General features: G+C 57.4%; 4 protein-coding genes across 4 annotated transcripts; 2 read left to right on the top strand and 2 right to left on the bottom strand.

Moving 5' to 3' along the window:
- Positions 1 to 545: 545 nt before the first annotated feature.
- Positions 546 to 4,526, bottom strand: VTJ04DRAFT_1900 (uncharacterized protein; the record flags this gene model as incomplete). The annotated part of the gene is made up of 1 exon (XM_069359639.1): positions 546 to 4,526. The coding sequence occupies one exon, from the start codon at positions 4,524 to 4,526 to the stop codon at positions 546 to 548; it is 3,981 nt and encodes a 1,326-aa protein (XP_069224508.1).
- Positions 4,527 to 4,998: 472 nt separating this feature from the next.
- Positions 4,999 to 6,644, top strand: VTJ04DRAFT_1899 (uncharacterized protein; the record flags this gene model as incomplete). The annotated part of the gene is made up of 3 exons (XM_069359636.1): positions 4,999 to 6,474; positions 6,537 to 6,569; positions 6,627 to 6,644. The coding sequence occupies 3 exons, from the start codon at positions 4,999 to 5,001 to the stop codon at positions 6,642 to 6,644; spliced, it is 1,527 nt and encodes a 508-aa protein (XP_069224507.1).
- Positions 6,645 to 6,653: 9 nt separating this feature from the next.
- VTJ04DRAFT_1898 (uncharacterized protein) lies at positions 6,654 to 7,430 on the bottom strand (the record flags this gene model as incomplete). Its single annotated transcript, XM_069359635.1, has 2 exons — positions 6,654 to 6,839; positions 7,362 to 7,430. 2 exons carry the CDS (start codon positions 7,428 to 7,430, stop codon positions 6,654 to 6,656), a joined length of 255 nt encoding a protein of 84 aa, XP_069224506.1.
- Positions 7,431 to 9,001: 1,571 nt separating this feature from the next.
- VTJ04DRAFT_1897 (uncharacterized protein) lies at positions 9,002 to 11,124 on the top strand (the record flags this gene model as incomplete). Its single annotated transcript, XM_069359634.1, has 2 exons — positions 9,002 to 9,940; positions 10,000 to 11,124. The coding sequence occupies 2 exons, from the start codon at positions 9,002 to 9,004 to the stop codon at positions 11,122 to 11,124; spliced, it is 2,064 nt and encodes a 687-aa protein (XP_069224505.1).
- Positions 11,125 to 15,484: the final 4,360 nt, after the last annotated feature.

The raw sequence follows: 15,484 nt of genomic DNA, 5'->3' as shown, positions 1-15,484 counted from the left end.
TCGAGTTCGTCCCTGCACTTTCGAGGACAAATGGATCGCCGCTAAACCTGACATTAACCCCAACCCTCTTCTAAGTATCCAGCCGTATCAGTTGGGGATCATCTACAAGCAGAACGCAATCTACGCATCTTTCCCATAAACACACAAGCTTATAGAGGTGCCTCATTGTCGTTTGTGTTGTAAGAGATTGGTGCAAATTCCCAGATGATTCTCCTCGTTAAATCTGCGCTCTGACCTGGTTGCTTGCGAGACCTCAACGATTGTTGACACCCTGAAGCCAAAGATGCTGAGACACTTCCATGCCACGAAGCATTTTCATGACACAAGGGACAAAATTAAGCATCGAGCGACCAAACAAAGATTAGCTTAGATACCTAGATGCGAGCGTAAAATTGAATCCATGACGGTTATATCCTACGTATCCCATACTGTAGTAACAAACAAACCCCCTCCCCCCTGAACCTTCAAGTATACCACGCCCAAACATCCGGACAACAAGCAAACCATGCCCCAAGACTCATGCAATGACACAAACATGTACCAAACTACCTCCTCTCATCCGTTCCCGCAAACTTGACACTCTTCCTCCTTTCCCGGTCTCCTCCCAACCCCGCCGCAGCCGCAGCAGCAGCCATCGCCGCCCTGCTTCCCGGGCTTGAGCTAAGAATGCCGGTTCCGACCCGTACCCCACCACCAGCCAGCGCACTGAAAGGCCCGTACCCGCTCAACATGCCACCACCGCTGGTCCCTCCAGTCCCAGTCCCCAAGGCCTCCCTGACCGTCTCAACAGCCTTGCTCTGTGGGATATCATACCCGTCGCTCTTGACGGCGGCACCGTTCTTCCCACCGTGCCCACCATGACCCGGAGCACCACCCAAAGGAAAAGCACTCGCAAACCCCTCCGCCGCCGCCTCTCCCGGAGTCAACGCTCCATGTTCCTCGCTCCACTGCCTCGCCCAGTCCGCCACCTCACTAGCATTCCCCGCGCCTCTTTCCGCCGCCGCCGCCGCCGCCACAGCCTTGGCCACGGCACGGGTAGCCTCGCGTACGGTGCGATTGACATCCTCCATGGACCGCCTGTTGGAACCGTCGTTCTTGTTGGTGCCGTCGCTGGCACAGACATGTCCGCACCCGTCGAGGGGACAGCAGCCGACGCTCGACTCATAAGCGCCTGGAGGGTCCTGCAATTCCGGAACAGCGTCGGCACCGTTAGGTTGGAGCGAGGCGTGCCAGGCTTGTAGACACGAGGCATGGCCCCCGTGGCCGCAGCCGGGGCAGTACCACCATGTTGACAGGGGTTCGGCGATGGGAAGGCCCGAGGGAAGGAGGTGGGACGGAGCATCCCCACGGTCGCCGCAGATCGCGCACGGCGCCATGGAGGCCTTGCAGCGACCGCACTGCCAGATGGTGTCGGAGGAATTCGAGCGGTCGACGTTGCGCGGACGGTTGCAGGATGTGCAGGAGAATGCAGTTTGGACGCCCTGTTGGGCAGGTGAGTAGATAGCCGGATAATTGTCACCCCATGAGAGCAACGGGGCACCGGGCCAGCCCTTCATGCACATCTTGCGGAGCAGAGCGGCCTCGGTATAGAATTCCATGCTCATCAGGCGGGAGTGGTGTTGGCGCAGGATGGCTGAAGCTTGGAAGCGGTCGATGACGTTCTCAGGTAGCAGAGGTCGGAGGAGCAGGACCATGGCGGATGCGTTGAGCGCCGAAGACTTGGCTTCAAACGCGAGAGTGCGCGAGATCAACGTATAGGGCTGAATTGGTGTCGATGTGGAATGAGGTAACGTAGAAGTTGAGAGATTGGGATATGGGTAATCGTCGTCATCAGGCCAACAAAGGTAGTCCGTTTCAATGACAAATGGGGATGGATCATCATCAGGTGCATCCGGAGAATCAGGAGAGTGCGGTGTCGTTGGAGATTCGGCAACAAAATTGTCGGGTTGTGAAGGGTAGTGTGACTCGAAGCTGTCAGTCGTTGTTTGTGTGACATAGTAATCCGTAAACCCCGTCAGGCCCGTGTCGGTCCGTGGTAGTGAAGGAAGTGGAAGAGACGGGTACTCTGGTAACTTGATGCCAGCGCCCCTGCTGCTATCTCCCGAAACAGAAAACATCTGCGCCGAGCTATCATCTGAGTCCTTCCTTGGCATCCGTCGTCCCTCTGGGGACTCCCCGTGAAGACGGGGTCTGTCTGAGGTGGCCTTGTGAGAGGGAACGTCGATAGGATTGCGAAGAATTGCCTCTGTATCATAAAAGTCGTAACCTTCGGTGCTTGCGTAGGTATGAGCGCTGTCGTTGCTGGCGATAGAGAGAGGGACAGAATCCAGGCGCTTGCGTCCCAGTGTTGGTGGGTGAGCAGGTGGAGGAAGAGTAAAACTCCCGGGCTCAAAGACGGGCGTGAGTTGGCGTCCTCGAGGTACGACATCTGGTGTGACGTCCGGCATCGGGGCCGCGAGTGGGGTGGGAACATTGGAGGTGCTGTCGAGCTCGTCCGAGAGGAGAGAACGGGGATGCAGGGTTTTGTCCGCAGTAGCAAATGACGAAACCTTTCGCGGTGTTTGTTCCCCGTCTTCGGCCACAGGGTGGAGTTGGGTATTGAACGTATCTGTGAACGGTTGAGCGCGCTTGGGCCTGGTAGCATTCTTTTTGCGCGCCGCGCCGTGGAGACGGTCCATGCGGATGACCAAGTGGTACTGGGCGCGCCTCCGCAGCATCAGGTCGACAGCGTAGGCAAGGATGCGCCAGGTCTGAGCGAGGCGGAACTGTTTCACGCTGGCTGCGGCGCGAGCATAGTGCTCCAAGATCACGGCAACGCGGTCAGGCAATGGAGGATCCCCTGGAGAGTACGGAAGATCCCGGTACAAAGCCTCGAGGTAATTCTTGGCCAGGTATCCGTAGATGGCAGGGTTGGTGGCGGCCGGAACGTGACCCACGGCCATAGCCTGCTGCGGCCGGTAAGGGCCGGTCGCTTTGATAGTCTGCTCGAGCGACATGACATCCTCTAAGCTTGGCCCAGCAGGAGGCGTCGTGCTCAAGGTGATGGACCGCGTGCTGTGGCGGCGCCGACGGGTGCTGCGGCGGCGCGGGCCAATGAAGGTGCCGACTGCGTCGTCTTCAGAGTCGCTGCGACTCACGCCAAATCTCGAAGTGGTGATGGCGGGGGCGGCGACAGATTCCTCATCTTCGCGGTGGGAGACGTGAGGTCGAAGCCGTGGCGGCGGCGGGCGCTCGTCCAAGAGCATTACCACGTCTCCTCGTGGAGAGAAAGCCATGGTTGATACAGCCTGGCGGTCGATGACCTTGGGAGCGAAGGACATATCACACTGGCTAAATATGCCGTCCTGACCAGCCGTCCACAGCAGGTACTGGTCGTGCCACAGCATGGCGCTTGGAGAAGCATCGAAGCGCTGGACCTCACGATAGGGCATGGATGGCCGAGCGAGATCCCAGAGGTGAACGACATTGACACCATAACGCTTCTGGCTGGACTCGTCATAGGCGACGGCAATCTGCGACGCGCGGCGGCCTTGGGCGGTTGCGGACCACTGACCGGGCCGCCATGACAGAACGCCGGCAGGAGCCGGGGTTGCGAGGGACCACTTGGGTTTCTGGCGTTTGTCTTGTTTGGTCAGGTCCCAAATCTTGACGTTGTTGTCGAGGCTGGAGGTGGCGATGTGGACGCCGTCCTGGTGCCAGGCCATGGAAAGGACAGCCTTGGAGTGGGCGCTGATGTGGAGGAGCGGGGCACCGGGCTTGCGTATATCCCACTTAATGACGGCGCCCTTTTCCGTGGCACATGCGAACAGGAAGCCATCGCGAGGATTCCACTGGACGTGCTGGACGGGGTCGGCATAGCACTTGAAGGCCTGGGTGGAGCGGAAGGTTGCGCCTGTGCGGGTCATGGTGGGCTGGCGGATATCAAAACAGCGCACGATGCCATCCTGACTGCCCGACAGGAGCCATGAGTTCCGGTGAGGGTTGATGTCGAGAGCATTGACCTGGCGCGAGTCTTCGCGGATCTGGATGCAGTCGACTGGCGCCCCAACGGCAGTGGCGGCAGCGTGTACCAGGTCATACTGGAATATCTTGCCGCCATTGCCGGCCGTGAAAATGGCAGGCTTCCCTTGGGGCTCGCCCCATTTGATAGCCTTGATGGAGAGTTGGTCGGCGGACGACGCATGCAGGACGTTGCGCTGAGACGGCTGGGCGACAATGAGGGCGCGCAGGTCGAGAGTCTCCTTGACGGTGACGCCGTCCACGGAGAGAATCTTGAGGATGCTCCGACCACCAAGCACAGCAGAGCGGCCATCGGCCGAGCGGTCAAGACAGGCTATGGGCACGCCGGCATCGTATACCACATCTTGTGAGGTCGCCGGGCGGTAATGATGGGGCGCGAGAGGGGAGCTTGCGATGGAGGCTACGGCGGCAGGCGAAGGGGCATCGTGTGCGGCATGTGCGGCATCGGGCGTCGGCTTGCCGAGCAGCTTGCGCATTATCTTGCCCTGGTTCCCGATGCTATACATGACATAATCTGGAGGGGATTTACGGCGGCATCATGACTGTCTGTGGGTGGTAGGTTGGTAGGTTGTTGACAGGGAGGGGATGCGACAGGACGATCGATGATGGTTGTGGAATCTATTCCACGTTGAAGAGTGGAGCATGACAACGGCGAGGCTGAAGGAAGCGAAGGCCCGTGAAGCCGGGTCCATCTTGGGCCATGTGGGTCCCTTGGCCAGGTCTGCAGCCAGCCATTGGCTCCTGTTGCCACCCTGGATCCGCCAAGCTCCGGGCAGTTGGCTCCAGCAACAAGCTTCCAGCTCGGAGAGAAGCATCAGCCTCCAACGACAGAAACGATCCATTTTAGCCACAGGTGCTCCGGCAATCCACTTCCATCATTTTTCTCTCAGACTCTACGTCATCCTCTGACACGGAGCACCAAGAGCTCTCGACATCCGCCTGAAATTCGTACCCATCTCCTCCTCACCGCTTCCCACGATGAACCCCGAGCGCCAGGCCATGATCGAGCGCTGGAATGCCTCGCGGAGGGATCGAGATCGAGACCGTGACCGCAACCGCGACCGCGATCGTGACCGCGACATCACTGCGCCTCGCTACGACTCCTCAAACCGTATCTCGAAGCCCTCGCGACAGCCTCCATCGAACCGCGCCGCCGCCGCAACTTCCGCCAACCGGTATCTCACACAGGACGAGCAGTCGGAGCAGTTCGTCGCCGACGAGGACAAGTTCGTGCTCCGGCAAGCCAAGAAGAAAGCCGACATCCGCGTGAGAGAAAACCGCGCCAAGCCCATCGACTATCTGGCCTTCGGCCTACGCTTCATCGACCCAGATCGCGATGCTTTCGACGACGATGATGCCGATGTGGAGATCCCTCTTCCCAGTCCCGAGTCCGTCATCCAAGGACTCGATGACGCCCAGTTGAAGGAGCTAGAGGAGGATATCCGCTCCTATCACACCCTTGAAACCAACGAGCGGAACAAGGACTATTGGACCGCCCTGCTCACATTGTGCGCGGACCGTCGGCAAAAGCTCAAACCTCAAGGGCCCGAGGGGCGGGCGGTGAGCTCCGTGGCCTCGGATATCGACCGCATCTTGGGCCCCAAGTCGCTGGAACAGCTCGAGCAACTGGAGAAGCAGATTCGCCTCAAGTTGGAGTCTGACGAGCCTATCGACACGGATTACTGGGGCGACCTGCTCAAGAGTTTGCTCATTTACAAGGCCAAGGCTCGCCTCAAGAAGGTCTGCGCCGCCATCAAGGAAGCCCGAGTTGAGTTGCTGCGCGCGCGGGACCCGGAGAAGGCGAAAGCTCTTGAAGCTAGCGACGGGGATGGCGACATCGGTTTTGAGTCGTCGGCTGGGGCCCTCGTCCCTGCCAAGCCTGCAGCGCGCCCGGCTGCACCGTCGATCAGCGATGCGGCGACATCCAGTGCTCCGCCCCCCGGAACTGCGCGCTTTGCACCCGCGGGGAACGAGGACTTTTCGCAGGCAACCAAGGCCTTGTACGACCGGGAAGTGGCCCGCGGTGTCGGGGAGGGCGAAGAGATCTTCACAGGCGAAGTCGCGGTTCCAGGAATCCAGCGGCCGCTCTGGGCGGACAAGTACCGCCCACGCAAGCCTCGCTACTTCAACCGCGTCCTCATGGGTTACGAGTGGAACAAATACAACCAAACCCACTACGACCATGACAACCCACCCCCGAAGGTGGTCCAGGGCTACCGCTTCAACATCTTTTATCCGGACCTTATCGACAAGACAAAGGCCCCGACCTACAAGATCATCCGGGAAAACGGCCGCCGCAAGGGGGAGTCGACTGCCCCAGCCGGCAAGGAGGACACGTGCATTATCCGCTTCATCGCCGGTCCCCCTTACGAAGATATTGCTTTCCGAATCGTCGATCGCGAGTGGGATTACAGCGCGAAACGAGAGCGCGGATTCAAGAGCACATTCGACAAGGTATGTTGATCTCCTGGGATGGTTTTTGATCAGGTGACCCCGTAGCATACTGACAGTCGCAGGGCATTCTCCAACTTCATTTCCAGTTCAAGAAGGTATGAGAACACCCCTCACACGCTCATCAGGACTCCTCAAGCTAACAACAAGTTCAGATCTTTTATCGAAAGTGATACCTGTGGTTACACCCGCGCCCACAAATCCGGTGGCAGAGTTGGATGGTTGGAAGATTTGTTGGTGGAAAGGGTCCCTGCCCCACGGAGGCGGCCGCGGACCTCGCTCCCCGGCTTCATGCATTGTATACTGACTACCGATGCGGCAACGCATGTGTTACTGCCGACCGACCGTGTCAGCGAGTTGAACGAAAGCTGTCGCGCGCAAAATGTCAAGCTTTGCTCGTTTCTGTGTGTCATTTTTCTCTGGCCACATCATCCCTTCTTCCCTATTATCTCCGCTTCGAGGCGCCTTCTCGGTCGCTTCTAGGCGTCCTTTGTCCCGAACCGGCAACGTGAAACCCGATCGGGTCGCCTCCATGCCCGTCCAGCCATGTTCGGCCCCAGACCAGTCTTCTGCACTACTACTTCCTCGTCCGGCCTCTCCGTCGCGCGCAGTCTGGGCGTTGTCCATCCGCCCTGCCCATGCAGCCGCAGGTCCATGGCATCTTCCATTATGACCGACACCGCTCCGGCAGTCGAAGCAAGGCATGCTGAGCCGTGCCCCAATACGTTGCGCGAGGCGCCTGGAGGTTGGCTTTGCCCCATGCGTCTTCAGCCCCTGCTGATGATGTCTTTTCCTGGAGCAAGCAGCTATCCGCACCCCGGTCGCAAAGCTGCATGCTTCGGCAAGCTTCTGGAATGGATGACACATGGATTCTACCGTTTGGGATTCACCTTGACCTCGTTGCCACGGTGGCTGTGTGGTTTGTGGCTCGTCCGGTGCCGCTTTGTGTCGCGGGCCATTCGGTGTCGAACAAGGCGAACGGGGTCTTGTTCCGCCTCTCCCTCTTGTGAACCATTGCTTGATTGGGCCTTGTCAAGGCAGAGATGGCTGGCCATATGCATCTTGCCGAAGGGTTTCCCCCCTGGAGTGCCGGGCATGCTGTCCCCCCCCGTACCGTTACGGAGGAATGAGGCAAGCTGGGCGGACAATGGCGTTCTGATGGATGAAATCGCAGGAAGAAGGGCGGAGGAGATAGCCGGAGTCGACAAGCCGCAGCTCGACAATGAGATTGTCCAAACAATCACATGCCCTCCTGCGTGTGCAATCCTCACCCTGCTGCACGCGGATTGTTGCTTGCTAGGGAGCTCTAACTGGGGTCATGCCGGTCAAGGACCAACACGCCTACGGAGGAGGACCTGAGCTCCCTGAGCACTGACTAGTCCGTACAGTCCTTGCGACAAGATGGCATGCGGTCCAGTTTGAACCTCATCCCACGAGCCAAGCTGCCGTGTTCACAGTTCACCGGACACTACTTGGCCAACCGAATTCCTACTGTGCATCCTGCTTGAGCTCGGCAACGCGGCCACGCGGACTGGTTGACCAGCTTGATCCTCTCTCAACAAGCCATATCCCAGGCGTGTCGTTCAAGAGAACCAGCTATGGCAGCCACAAGTTCTCCGTCGCCGTTTGCAGACACAGTACAGTCTCTGTTTCGTCCAGACGACACCCGGCCACCCAAGGCCACACGGGAAGAGAAAATACAGGGACACGTACGCAGTACAAGGCGCGACATACCGTGTCCCCTACCATCCATCCTCAGACGGAGGATTTCGTGTGTGGTCCGTCGCCCATACCTCGCGAGTGCAGTCCGAGGAGTCGTGAAATACCTATGTGCCCATCACATCTTGAGGGCGCTGGAATACCTCGGGGAGTTACCTGCTCCAGCGTCTTGACCTGTAATGTTGAGGGCAGCCTGACCAAACAATCACATAACTTGTTTCCCCGCACTCTCCTCCTCTCTGTACCCAAGCTCAGTCCCCATCCACTTGCTCTTTGCTTTGCCCCTCTAGAATGTACCGGTACCAGGACCTCCCCGGCAAGGCTCCCCAAGGACCGTTACACCCCCCCTCCCCGGGCCACCAGGTCCCGGAGGGGGTACGTACCTAGAGCTGAGCATTCAAGGCCACCTCTATCTGCATTTCCCATCTGCACAACCCCTGCTACCGATCACCTCCCCGGATTGGGTAGAACAGCTCACATCAACTCCCGGACGAGCCATGTTCCTCAGGCCTGTTCCTTGATCAGCCAGCGTCAGGCTTGCCCTCACACTCACTACTTCTCCCCAGTCAAACCCAGCTTGTCAGTGTAAAGCCGGACTATCAAACTTATCCGCCCTCCTCTTCTCATCGCCGCCTCGACGGCACCTCTGATTCCGGTGGCCTTTGTCCTCTGGCAGCGCAGAAGGATCCCTTTTACCCCTCGACCTCTTGCAGTCCTTTGCGACTGCTCTCCCTCTTTGACCATCGTATTCTGCACCTCTCATCCATTACATTGCCACGGCGGTGGCCGCTCACAGGAAGAGTTCCTCGCGATGGAGCCCTTGCTCGGATCTTCTCCTCGGCGTCAACCTGCTCATCGCAGGAGTCCCTCTTCCGGCTCACAACAACAACTCCCCGGCAGCATGCATGGGCCTCAGCATCAAGACCGCCATGATGTTGAGAATGACCAAGCACAGGGCGACACTTGGACGCCATCCCTCGGCGCGCCCTTGAGCGTTTGTGGCAGCGGCAGTTTCAGCAACTACACTCTCCATACCGCGCCACCATCTACCAGCCTCCACGCTCCGTCCGGCTCTGACCCAGCATCTCCGCGCAGCTGGAATCCGCCTTCCCAGCTCGTACCAGCGCCCTGGGACGCTGCTGTTACGGAACAAGCCCCGGATCCCTTTCAAGATCTGGACCCGCAACTTCTGGGATATCTCTCGGAGGGTCAACAGGACACCAACCTCACAGCGACATCTTCCTTCTCCAGCGAGAGCCCTTCTTTTGTCCCTGAGTCAAGCTGCACTCCGTCCGACGACGAGTTTCGGCAACTTCGGAGCCACGCCCTGCCATCGGGATACCGGACCTCGGTCCCATCCCAGCCAACGTACCCCCTTACGCCGGAGAGCGGCCAGCCGTTGTCTCCCTGCAGCACAACGCTTTCGCTGCCCATGGACGTCGGCAAGCCCGGCTCGCCAGTTGAGAATTCGAGTCTGCCTCCGCAGCAAGAGCAGCAGCCGCAACAACATGAAACGGATGCAGAGAACAGGGTCCAAGAAAGTAACCCTGCCTCTGCAGCGCCAGCAGCGTCTGAGGCAAAGACCGAGGAGCCATATGCAAAGCTCATCCATCGGGCGTTTTTGAGCACGCCACGGCGAGCCATGACGCTGCAGGAAATTTACCAATGGTTCCGGGAAAACACCGACAAGGGCAAAAGCGATAGCAAAGGCTGGCAGAATAGCATCCGGCATAATCTCAGCATGAACTTGGTATGTCATTGACGGTCTCGGTTCCTCCCCGTCTCGACTGACATTGGCGTCTTTGAAAGGCATTCCAAAAGCGAGAGCGCCGTCTCAGCGATTCCGCCGATGTTGACGGCAACAATTTGGGGGATGGCAAGAAGTCGACCGAGTGGTACTTGATGCCCTGGGCGATCAACGGCGTCGAGAGCACAACGAGATACCGAAAAGAGAACCAATCACGACGTGCTGCAGCGGCGGCGGCCGCCGCCGCTGCTACGGGGGGTGCGGGAGCCCATCGCGTACACCCTGGATCCGAGAGTCGTGTGTACAGGAGCAGCTACACTCCCGAGCAACTTAAGGTGCTCGGCAGGAAGAGTGCTTCTCCCATCACAAAGAGGCCACGCCACGGCATTCGGGGCAGTAGCGGCGGAGGAGGGATCCTCCATGCCCAACCCGGAAGCTCCCTTGGGGGCTACTATCCATTCGGGCCGCATATGCCGCAAGCAGGCAGTCCGCTTACAAGCATCCCACCACAGCAGTACGTGTCCGCCTCCTACGGCGGCGAGCCAATATTTTATTGTCATCCCCAACAGCCAGCAGCCATGATGGATATGGATATGGCGACCGCCTCGCAGCTCAGCAGCCATGGCGTTCTCTTGGAGCCGGCAGGTCCCGTCCCGATGGTCTATGGCTTCTCCAACAGCAGCGGGAGCGGGATGTCGCCATCACAAGCCACCACCACGACCCCGCCTCGAGACCTGTCACCAACCGAACCATCATCCTCCAGCGGCACCACGCAAGGCGACATTGCGCATCATCATCGTCATCATCATCACCAGCACTTCCTCTACGACGCTCGCGCGCATCAAACAGACCAGCATACCCTAGCCTCGTCAACACAACCCTACCCATCACAACCCCTCACCTGTTACTCAATAGAGATTCCCGCCACCACCACCGCCACCACCATTGCGGACGCCGTCCCCGTTCCAGCCCCGCCGACGACGACCATGTACTCAGACGCAGTGGTGGACGATGGGCTTCCAGCGTGGGGCGTGGTGGCGTCGGCAACAGCAGGTGTAACAGGGGACGGGATGGATCCGATGCATGTGATGAACGGCTTTCCCGGAATGGACGGGATGCAGCAGATGCAGCAACAGCAGCAACAGCAAAGGGATGGAAAGAAGCGGGAGTCATCACAGCAACGCTAGCGGTGGCGGTGGGAAAAGTCCCGGAGTGAGGTGGGGTAGTAGCCGCTGAAGGGGGTTGGAGCAGCAGCTGTTCATGGAGGGGGAGGAGGGCCTGATGTTGAGGATGCGGTGCGGTGTGGAGGGGCAGGGGTCGAGGGAATGAATAGGCGCAAGGGGGTCGGCTTCTGCTTGGACTTTTGGAGTCGAATGTAACTACGTACGCCATTGTTCTTTGTCTTTGCGGATGATCTTCATGTATGACTACAGCCGTCTTGTTTTATCTGGAGGGATTTGGTACAGGGCAGCCATGTTCGTAATTATCGCTCGCCGCCGGATACGTCAAAAACATCAAGATTATCTGGCCCCGACGTTCCACATTTCGGTATGGCAACGTGTGGCAGTGCTTGGACGTTTGTATTGGGACTTCAAATTCCCATTTCGGCCTCTCCCATCCAAAGTTGGAGGTATTGCTCTCTATCGAACTCCGTATTGGTTACCCGAGATATGCATCTCGCCCATTCAGTTGAACCAGGGATGGTGTGTTGCATGCATACCCGAACTTTTCCAAAGACGAACAGTGTTTGGTACCGCCTTGACAACAGACCAGCCTCGATCGATTGATCGATTCGTAGATCGATTGGCTTGGCTGTGCGTCCAGTCGTGCGCAACACAGATCCACGTTCTAGAAGCAAAATAGACGCAAGTTCCCAATTGTTAAAGCTGATATCTTTCACAACCCATCGTCAACAATGTGTGCGCAGAGTTGCCCACGTTGGTCCAAAAGGGGCAGCCGTGGCCTTCGTTATCATGGGACGTTTCAGTTCCATGTAATGTCCACCGGAACCGGAAGAGACTTGGGGACCGTGATGCTACTAGGTAGGGTAGTATCGCGGTGCCTTCGAGAATTTCCGGCACACTCAGAACCCAACTATTGAGCCGTCCAGTCAAGGGATGGTTGTCAATCTGTTGTTGCGGAAGTTAAAGGCCCGAAGACGCGCCACCCTTTCAGAGTCGCCGCCAACGTTTGGTCGGCCGGACGCCACAAGTTGGTGAGCTAAGTGCCCTGAAACTTTTGACAGCATGGAGCAAGGAGGCCCGAAGGAGGAAGCCTTTGTATGGATGGAGCAAGACGGAGCTGCACTGTGATGTAAACGCGGGGTCGGGGTTGGGCTAGTCCACTTCCGGTAGAGGTTGGCGGCGGAGGCAACCATGTGGCTATCGCATGGCAAGTGATTGATAGGTCTAGATCCTGTCTGTATTTCGACAATGGCAGGACGTGATGAGCGAGTAGAAGGGCGCCGGCGCGGGGTCCGGTTCTGGTACCTGGTGATTAGGAGAGGCGAGAGGGGGCCAGGAGGCCACAAGAAACCAGCGGCTACCCTGCTTCCATGCAGACCGAAGCTGGCGCTGTCACTTGTCACTTGTGCTCAGGCTGGACTCGGCACAGGTAAGGGCGTTTATGTAGTCCTTTGCACTGCCTAGGAATGAAGGGCGCGGTGGTTGGTGTTTTTGAAGCACCGTTCTTCGATTATGTTCAACGTTTGTGGGTGAAGGGAACGTGTACGCTTCAAATCAAGACGCCAGCTAGGTATCCGCCATGAATGGCCGATGCCTCCATGGTAGGATAATTTGATATCCTCAAGAAGCGTAAGAGCAAAGCCTGATTGAAGGAAACGGAGAACTGAATTACTCATGATCCAAACCTGTGCTTTGGTGTTTCGATGGGCCGTTGGTGACAAGAGAGACGAAGTGCAACTCCAATGCCCCGTCGGGTGGCTGTTGACTAGTCAACCGCTATCTGATATGTCTTCAGTAACAATATGAGTTACGTATCGAGCAGCCTCCTGGCCAACACCGAAAACTGTCTTTCATTGCGACCGCCGAAGCGCCTTGTGCATGCCACACCCTGAGAGTTGCATAGGGATGATAGGGATGGTACACGATCCGCCAGCCACAAACAACAGCCTTGCACACTTGAGTCCTGGAAGAGAAACAAGATTCCAAACAATCAGCCGGCCGACCGGGATGTCGAAGAAGTGCGTGAGATTGTGACGGCCGGATGGGTCATTCTCCTGGAGGAACTATACAGCACACTGTGAAGGCCGCAGCGTTGAAAAAAAAGATAAGGCCAGCCACGTGCTGGCCATGTTTCGGTAGCCAAAGATTCGTCGTCTGTCTGAAAGGCTTGCAAGCTCCCCATGCACGGGCGGCCATGCATCATGTGTGCTCCAGGAGGAAGGCGAAAACGTGGCATCCGTCGATCCTGGTATTTCCGTAGCTGGGGCCAAGGAGACGTAGACGCGGTGATTTCCATTTCACACCACTCTGTATTCAATCTGTGCGGATGTGAAGGTACACGTCGGATGGCACAACCCAACTTGCGCATGACATCTTGTGTAAGTGGAATGTTTCAGCTAACGGGGGCGAATGTTGCAAATGAGACGGCATGCTCTGTGACGTGTGACACGCTATTGAGGCGCAACAGAGCAGATGAATCGAGCATGTTTGATTTGATCATAGTCCTCAACAGCCAACTGGAATATATCAATCAAAGGATGCAGTCTAGTAATAGTCATATATGTCACCGAAGTTCCCGTGTGGTTGTCCGGGTATCGAACCCGAGACTTGGGTGGGACCATAACCCCGGTCTCCACAATGCCGAAACGCCCGAACATGATCTCGGCTCCGATCCACATGCTGGTCCCGACTCCTGGCCCGAGAAGTGCCCCACTCGTTCCGGTATCCATTGGTGTTCAAGACACAACGCTCTCAATTTCCATAGTTACCATCCCCACTCTCCAGTAAAACCACATCATGTCTCGGCGCACAAGGCATCATACATAAACGTCATGCCTGGGGCGTTGGCCAAACCAATGCCTTCGCCGTCACAACCACAAAGGGAACAGCCTAGTGGCCCAGATGGGGCGCTCTTGAAAATGATTGGTTACCGACAGGCTGGTACCGGTCTCCACAGCAGGGAACGCAGGCACCACCCTGGCTGACAACCGATCAAGCACAGTGCTCGCACACGATGCAGCCAGCGCCCTCGTTGGTTTCGGTTTGGGCTCTCTGCGCAGGAATTTCCATGTGTTGTCCGGACGATAAGAATGGAAATAAGGTTGTTGAGGAGGCGGGATAGGAAAAGAGAAGACAAATCCAGGAGCCTTGACAGCCTTGGCAAGATTTCCACAACCGTCCAGTCAACGACAAAGATCGGCTTTCGGATCTTTGACGCGGCGCGTCACATCTTGCCAATTCCACGCCTCCCACTGGCACCTATCTGAGGGTCATCACCGAAGTAAGGTACTTAGACATGAGGTCACCTTTCTCGCCGTTCGCACCCAATACCGGAATCATCGACAAAACAGGCAAGTCTTAGTATTGTTCCAAGGCTTGACGACGGCGCGCCACATTCTTCAACCGTCGTGTTTGCTTTTTTTTGCCACGAGCTGCTGCCCTACTTCGGGCGACGATCGTTTCCTAAATCTGATGCCACGAGGTCTGCCGTACCTGCGTCTCATCCCACGAGATGCAGTCGCAGGGGGAACGCCCTGCGCTGCTCCCACGTGGTGGACGAGAGAGACACTGATCAACTGCCTGGAACTCCGTCAATACGCCCATGTTCTCACTGTATCGAGGTTGGATTATCTGTTTTCTAGCTATTGACTCACCGCGTCGCAACGCCCCAGCATGACGGGAGTTGCCGAGCTACCTGCCCTAAGTTTTCCAGCGAGGTCGTCGAACGCCTCAGGCTTCGCAAGCGCAAGCCTCTATTGTGTATATCTGAGAGTAACTGCCATGACTGCTCGGCAAATTCCGTCAAGCCTTGCTCTCATAGGATCAATCAGTCGATAGAATCTGCCCGGCAACAGATATGTTGGGTTGTTGGTGGCGCATACGAGGTTTGTGTGCTATGAAGACTGAGCAAGCCTTGCCGGGGCTACGTCATTGGAACTTGAGGGTCCAGAGGTAGAATTCGTGCGCGGGGTTGAAACCGGGGAGGTGGGTGCGTTGCTTCGTACACTGTCAGCGATGCGAAAGAACCCGCTGCGGTGCATTCGAACAACCCGCGGGTGGCCCAGGTGCCCGCGTGAGGATAGGACCTCAGTGTCTCGGGCTCCTGCTTAAGGTTCTTCAGCCACCTACTCGAGTTATGAGTCTAAAGGTTGACGCATAGTGCCAGTGCTGCAAGGACGCTGCAGGAAAACAACAGACGCCGGAGCCGCAATAATTCATATGCATCGCGTTGACGAATAGGGACACTTCCGCCCGTGCTCTGTTTTGGCGCTCATCTTATTGGACGCCGAGTGATTTGGAAGATCGATGATCTCGAGTGGTCTGAAGAAATGGTATAACTAATGGGTTGGAAAACCCGCGATCT

The sequence above is a fragment of the Mycothermus thermophilus genome (assembly GCF_041956435.1).
Source record: "Mycothermus thermophilus strain CBS 625.91 unplaced genomic scaffold VTJ04scaffold_1, whole genome shotgun sequence".
NCBI lineage: Eukaryota > Fungi > Ascomycota > Sordariomycetes > Sordariales > Chaetomiaceae > Mycothermus > Mycothermus thermophilus.
This window is presented reverse-complemented; position numbering and strand designations above follow the sequence as displayed.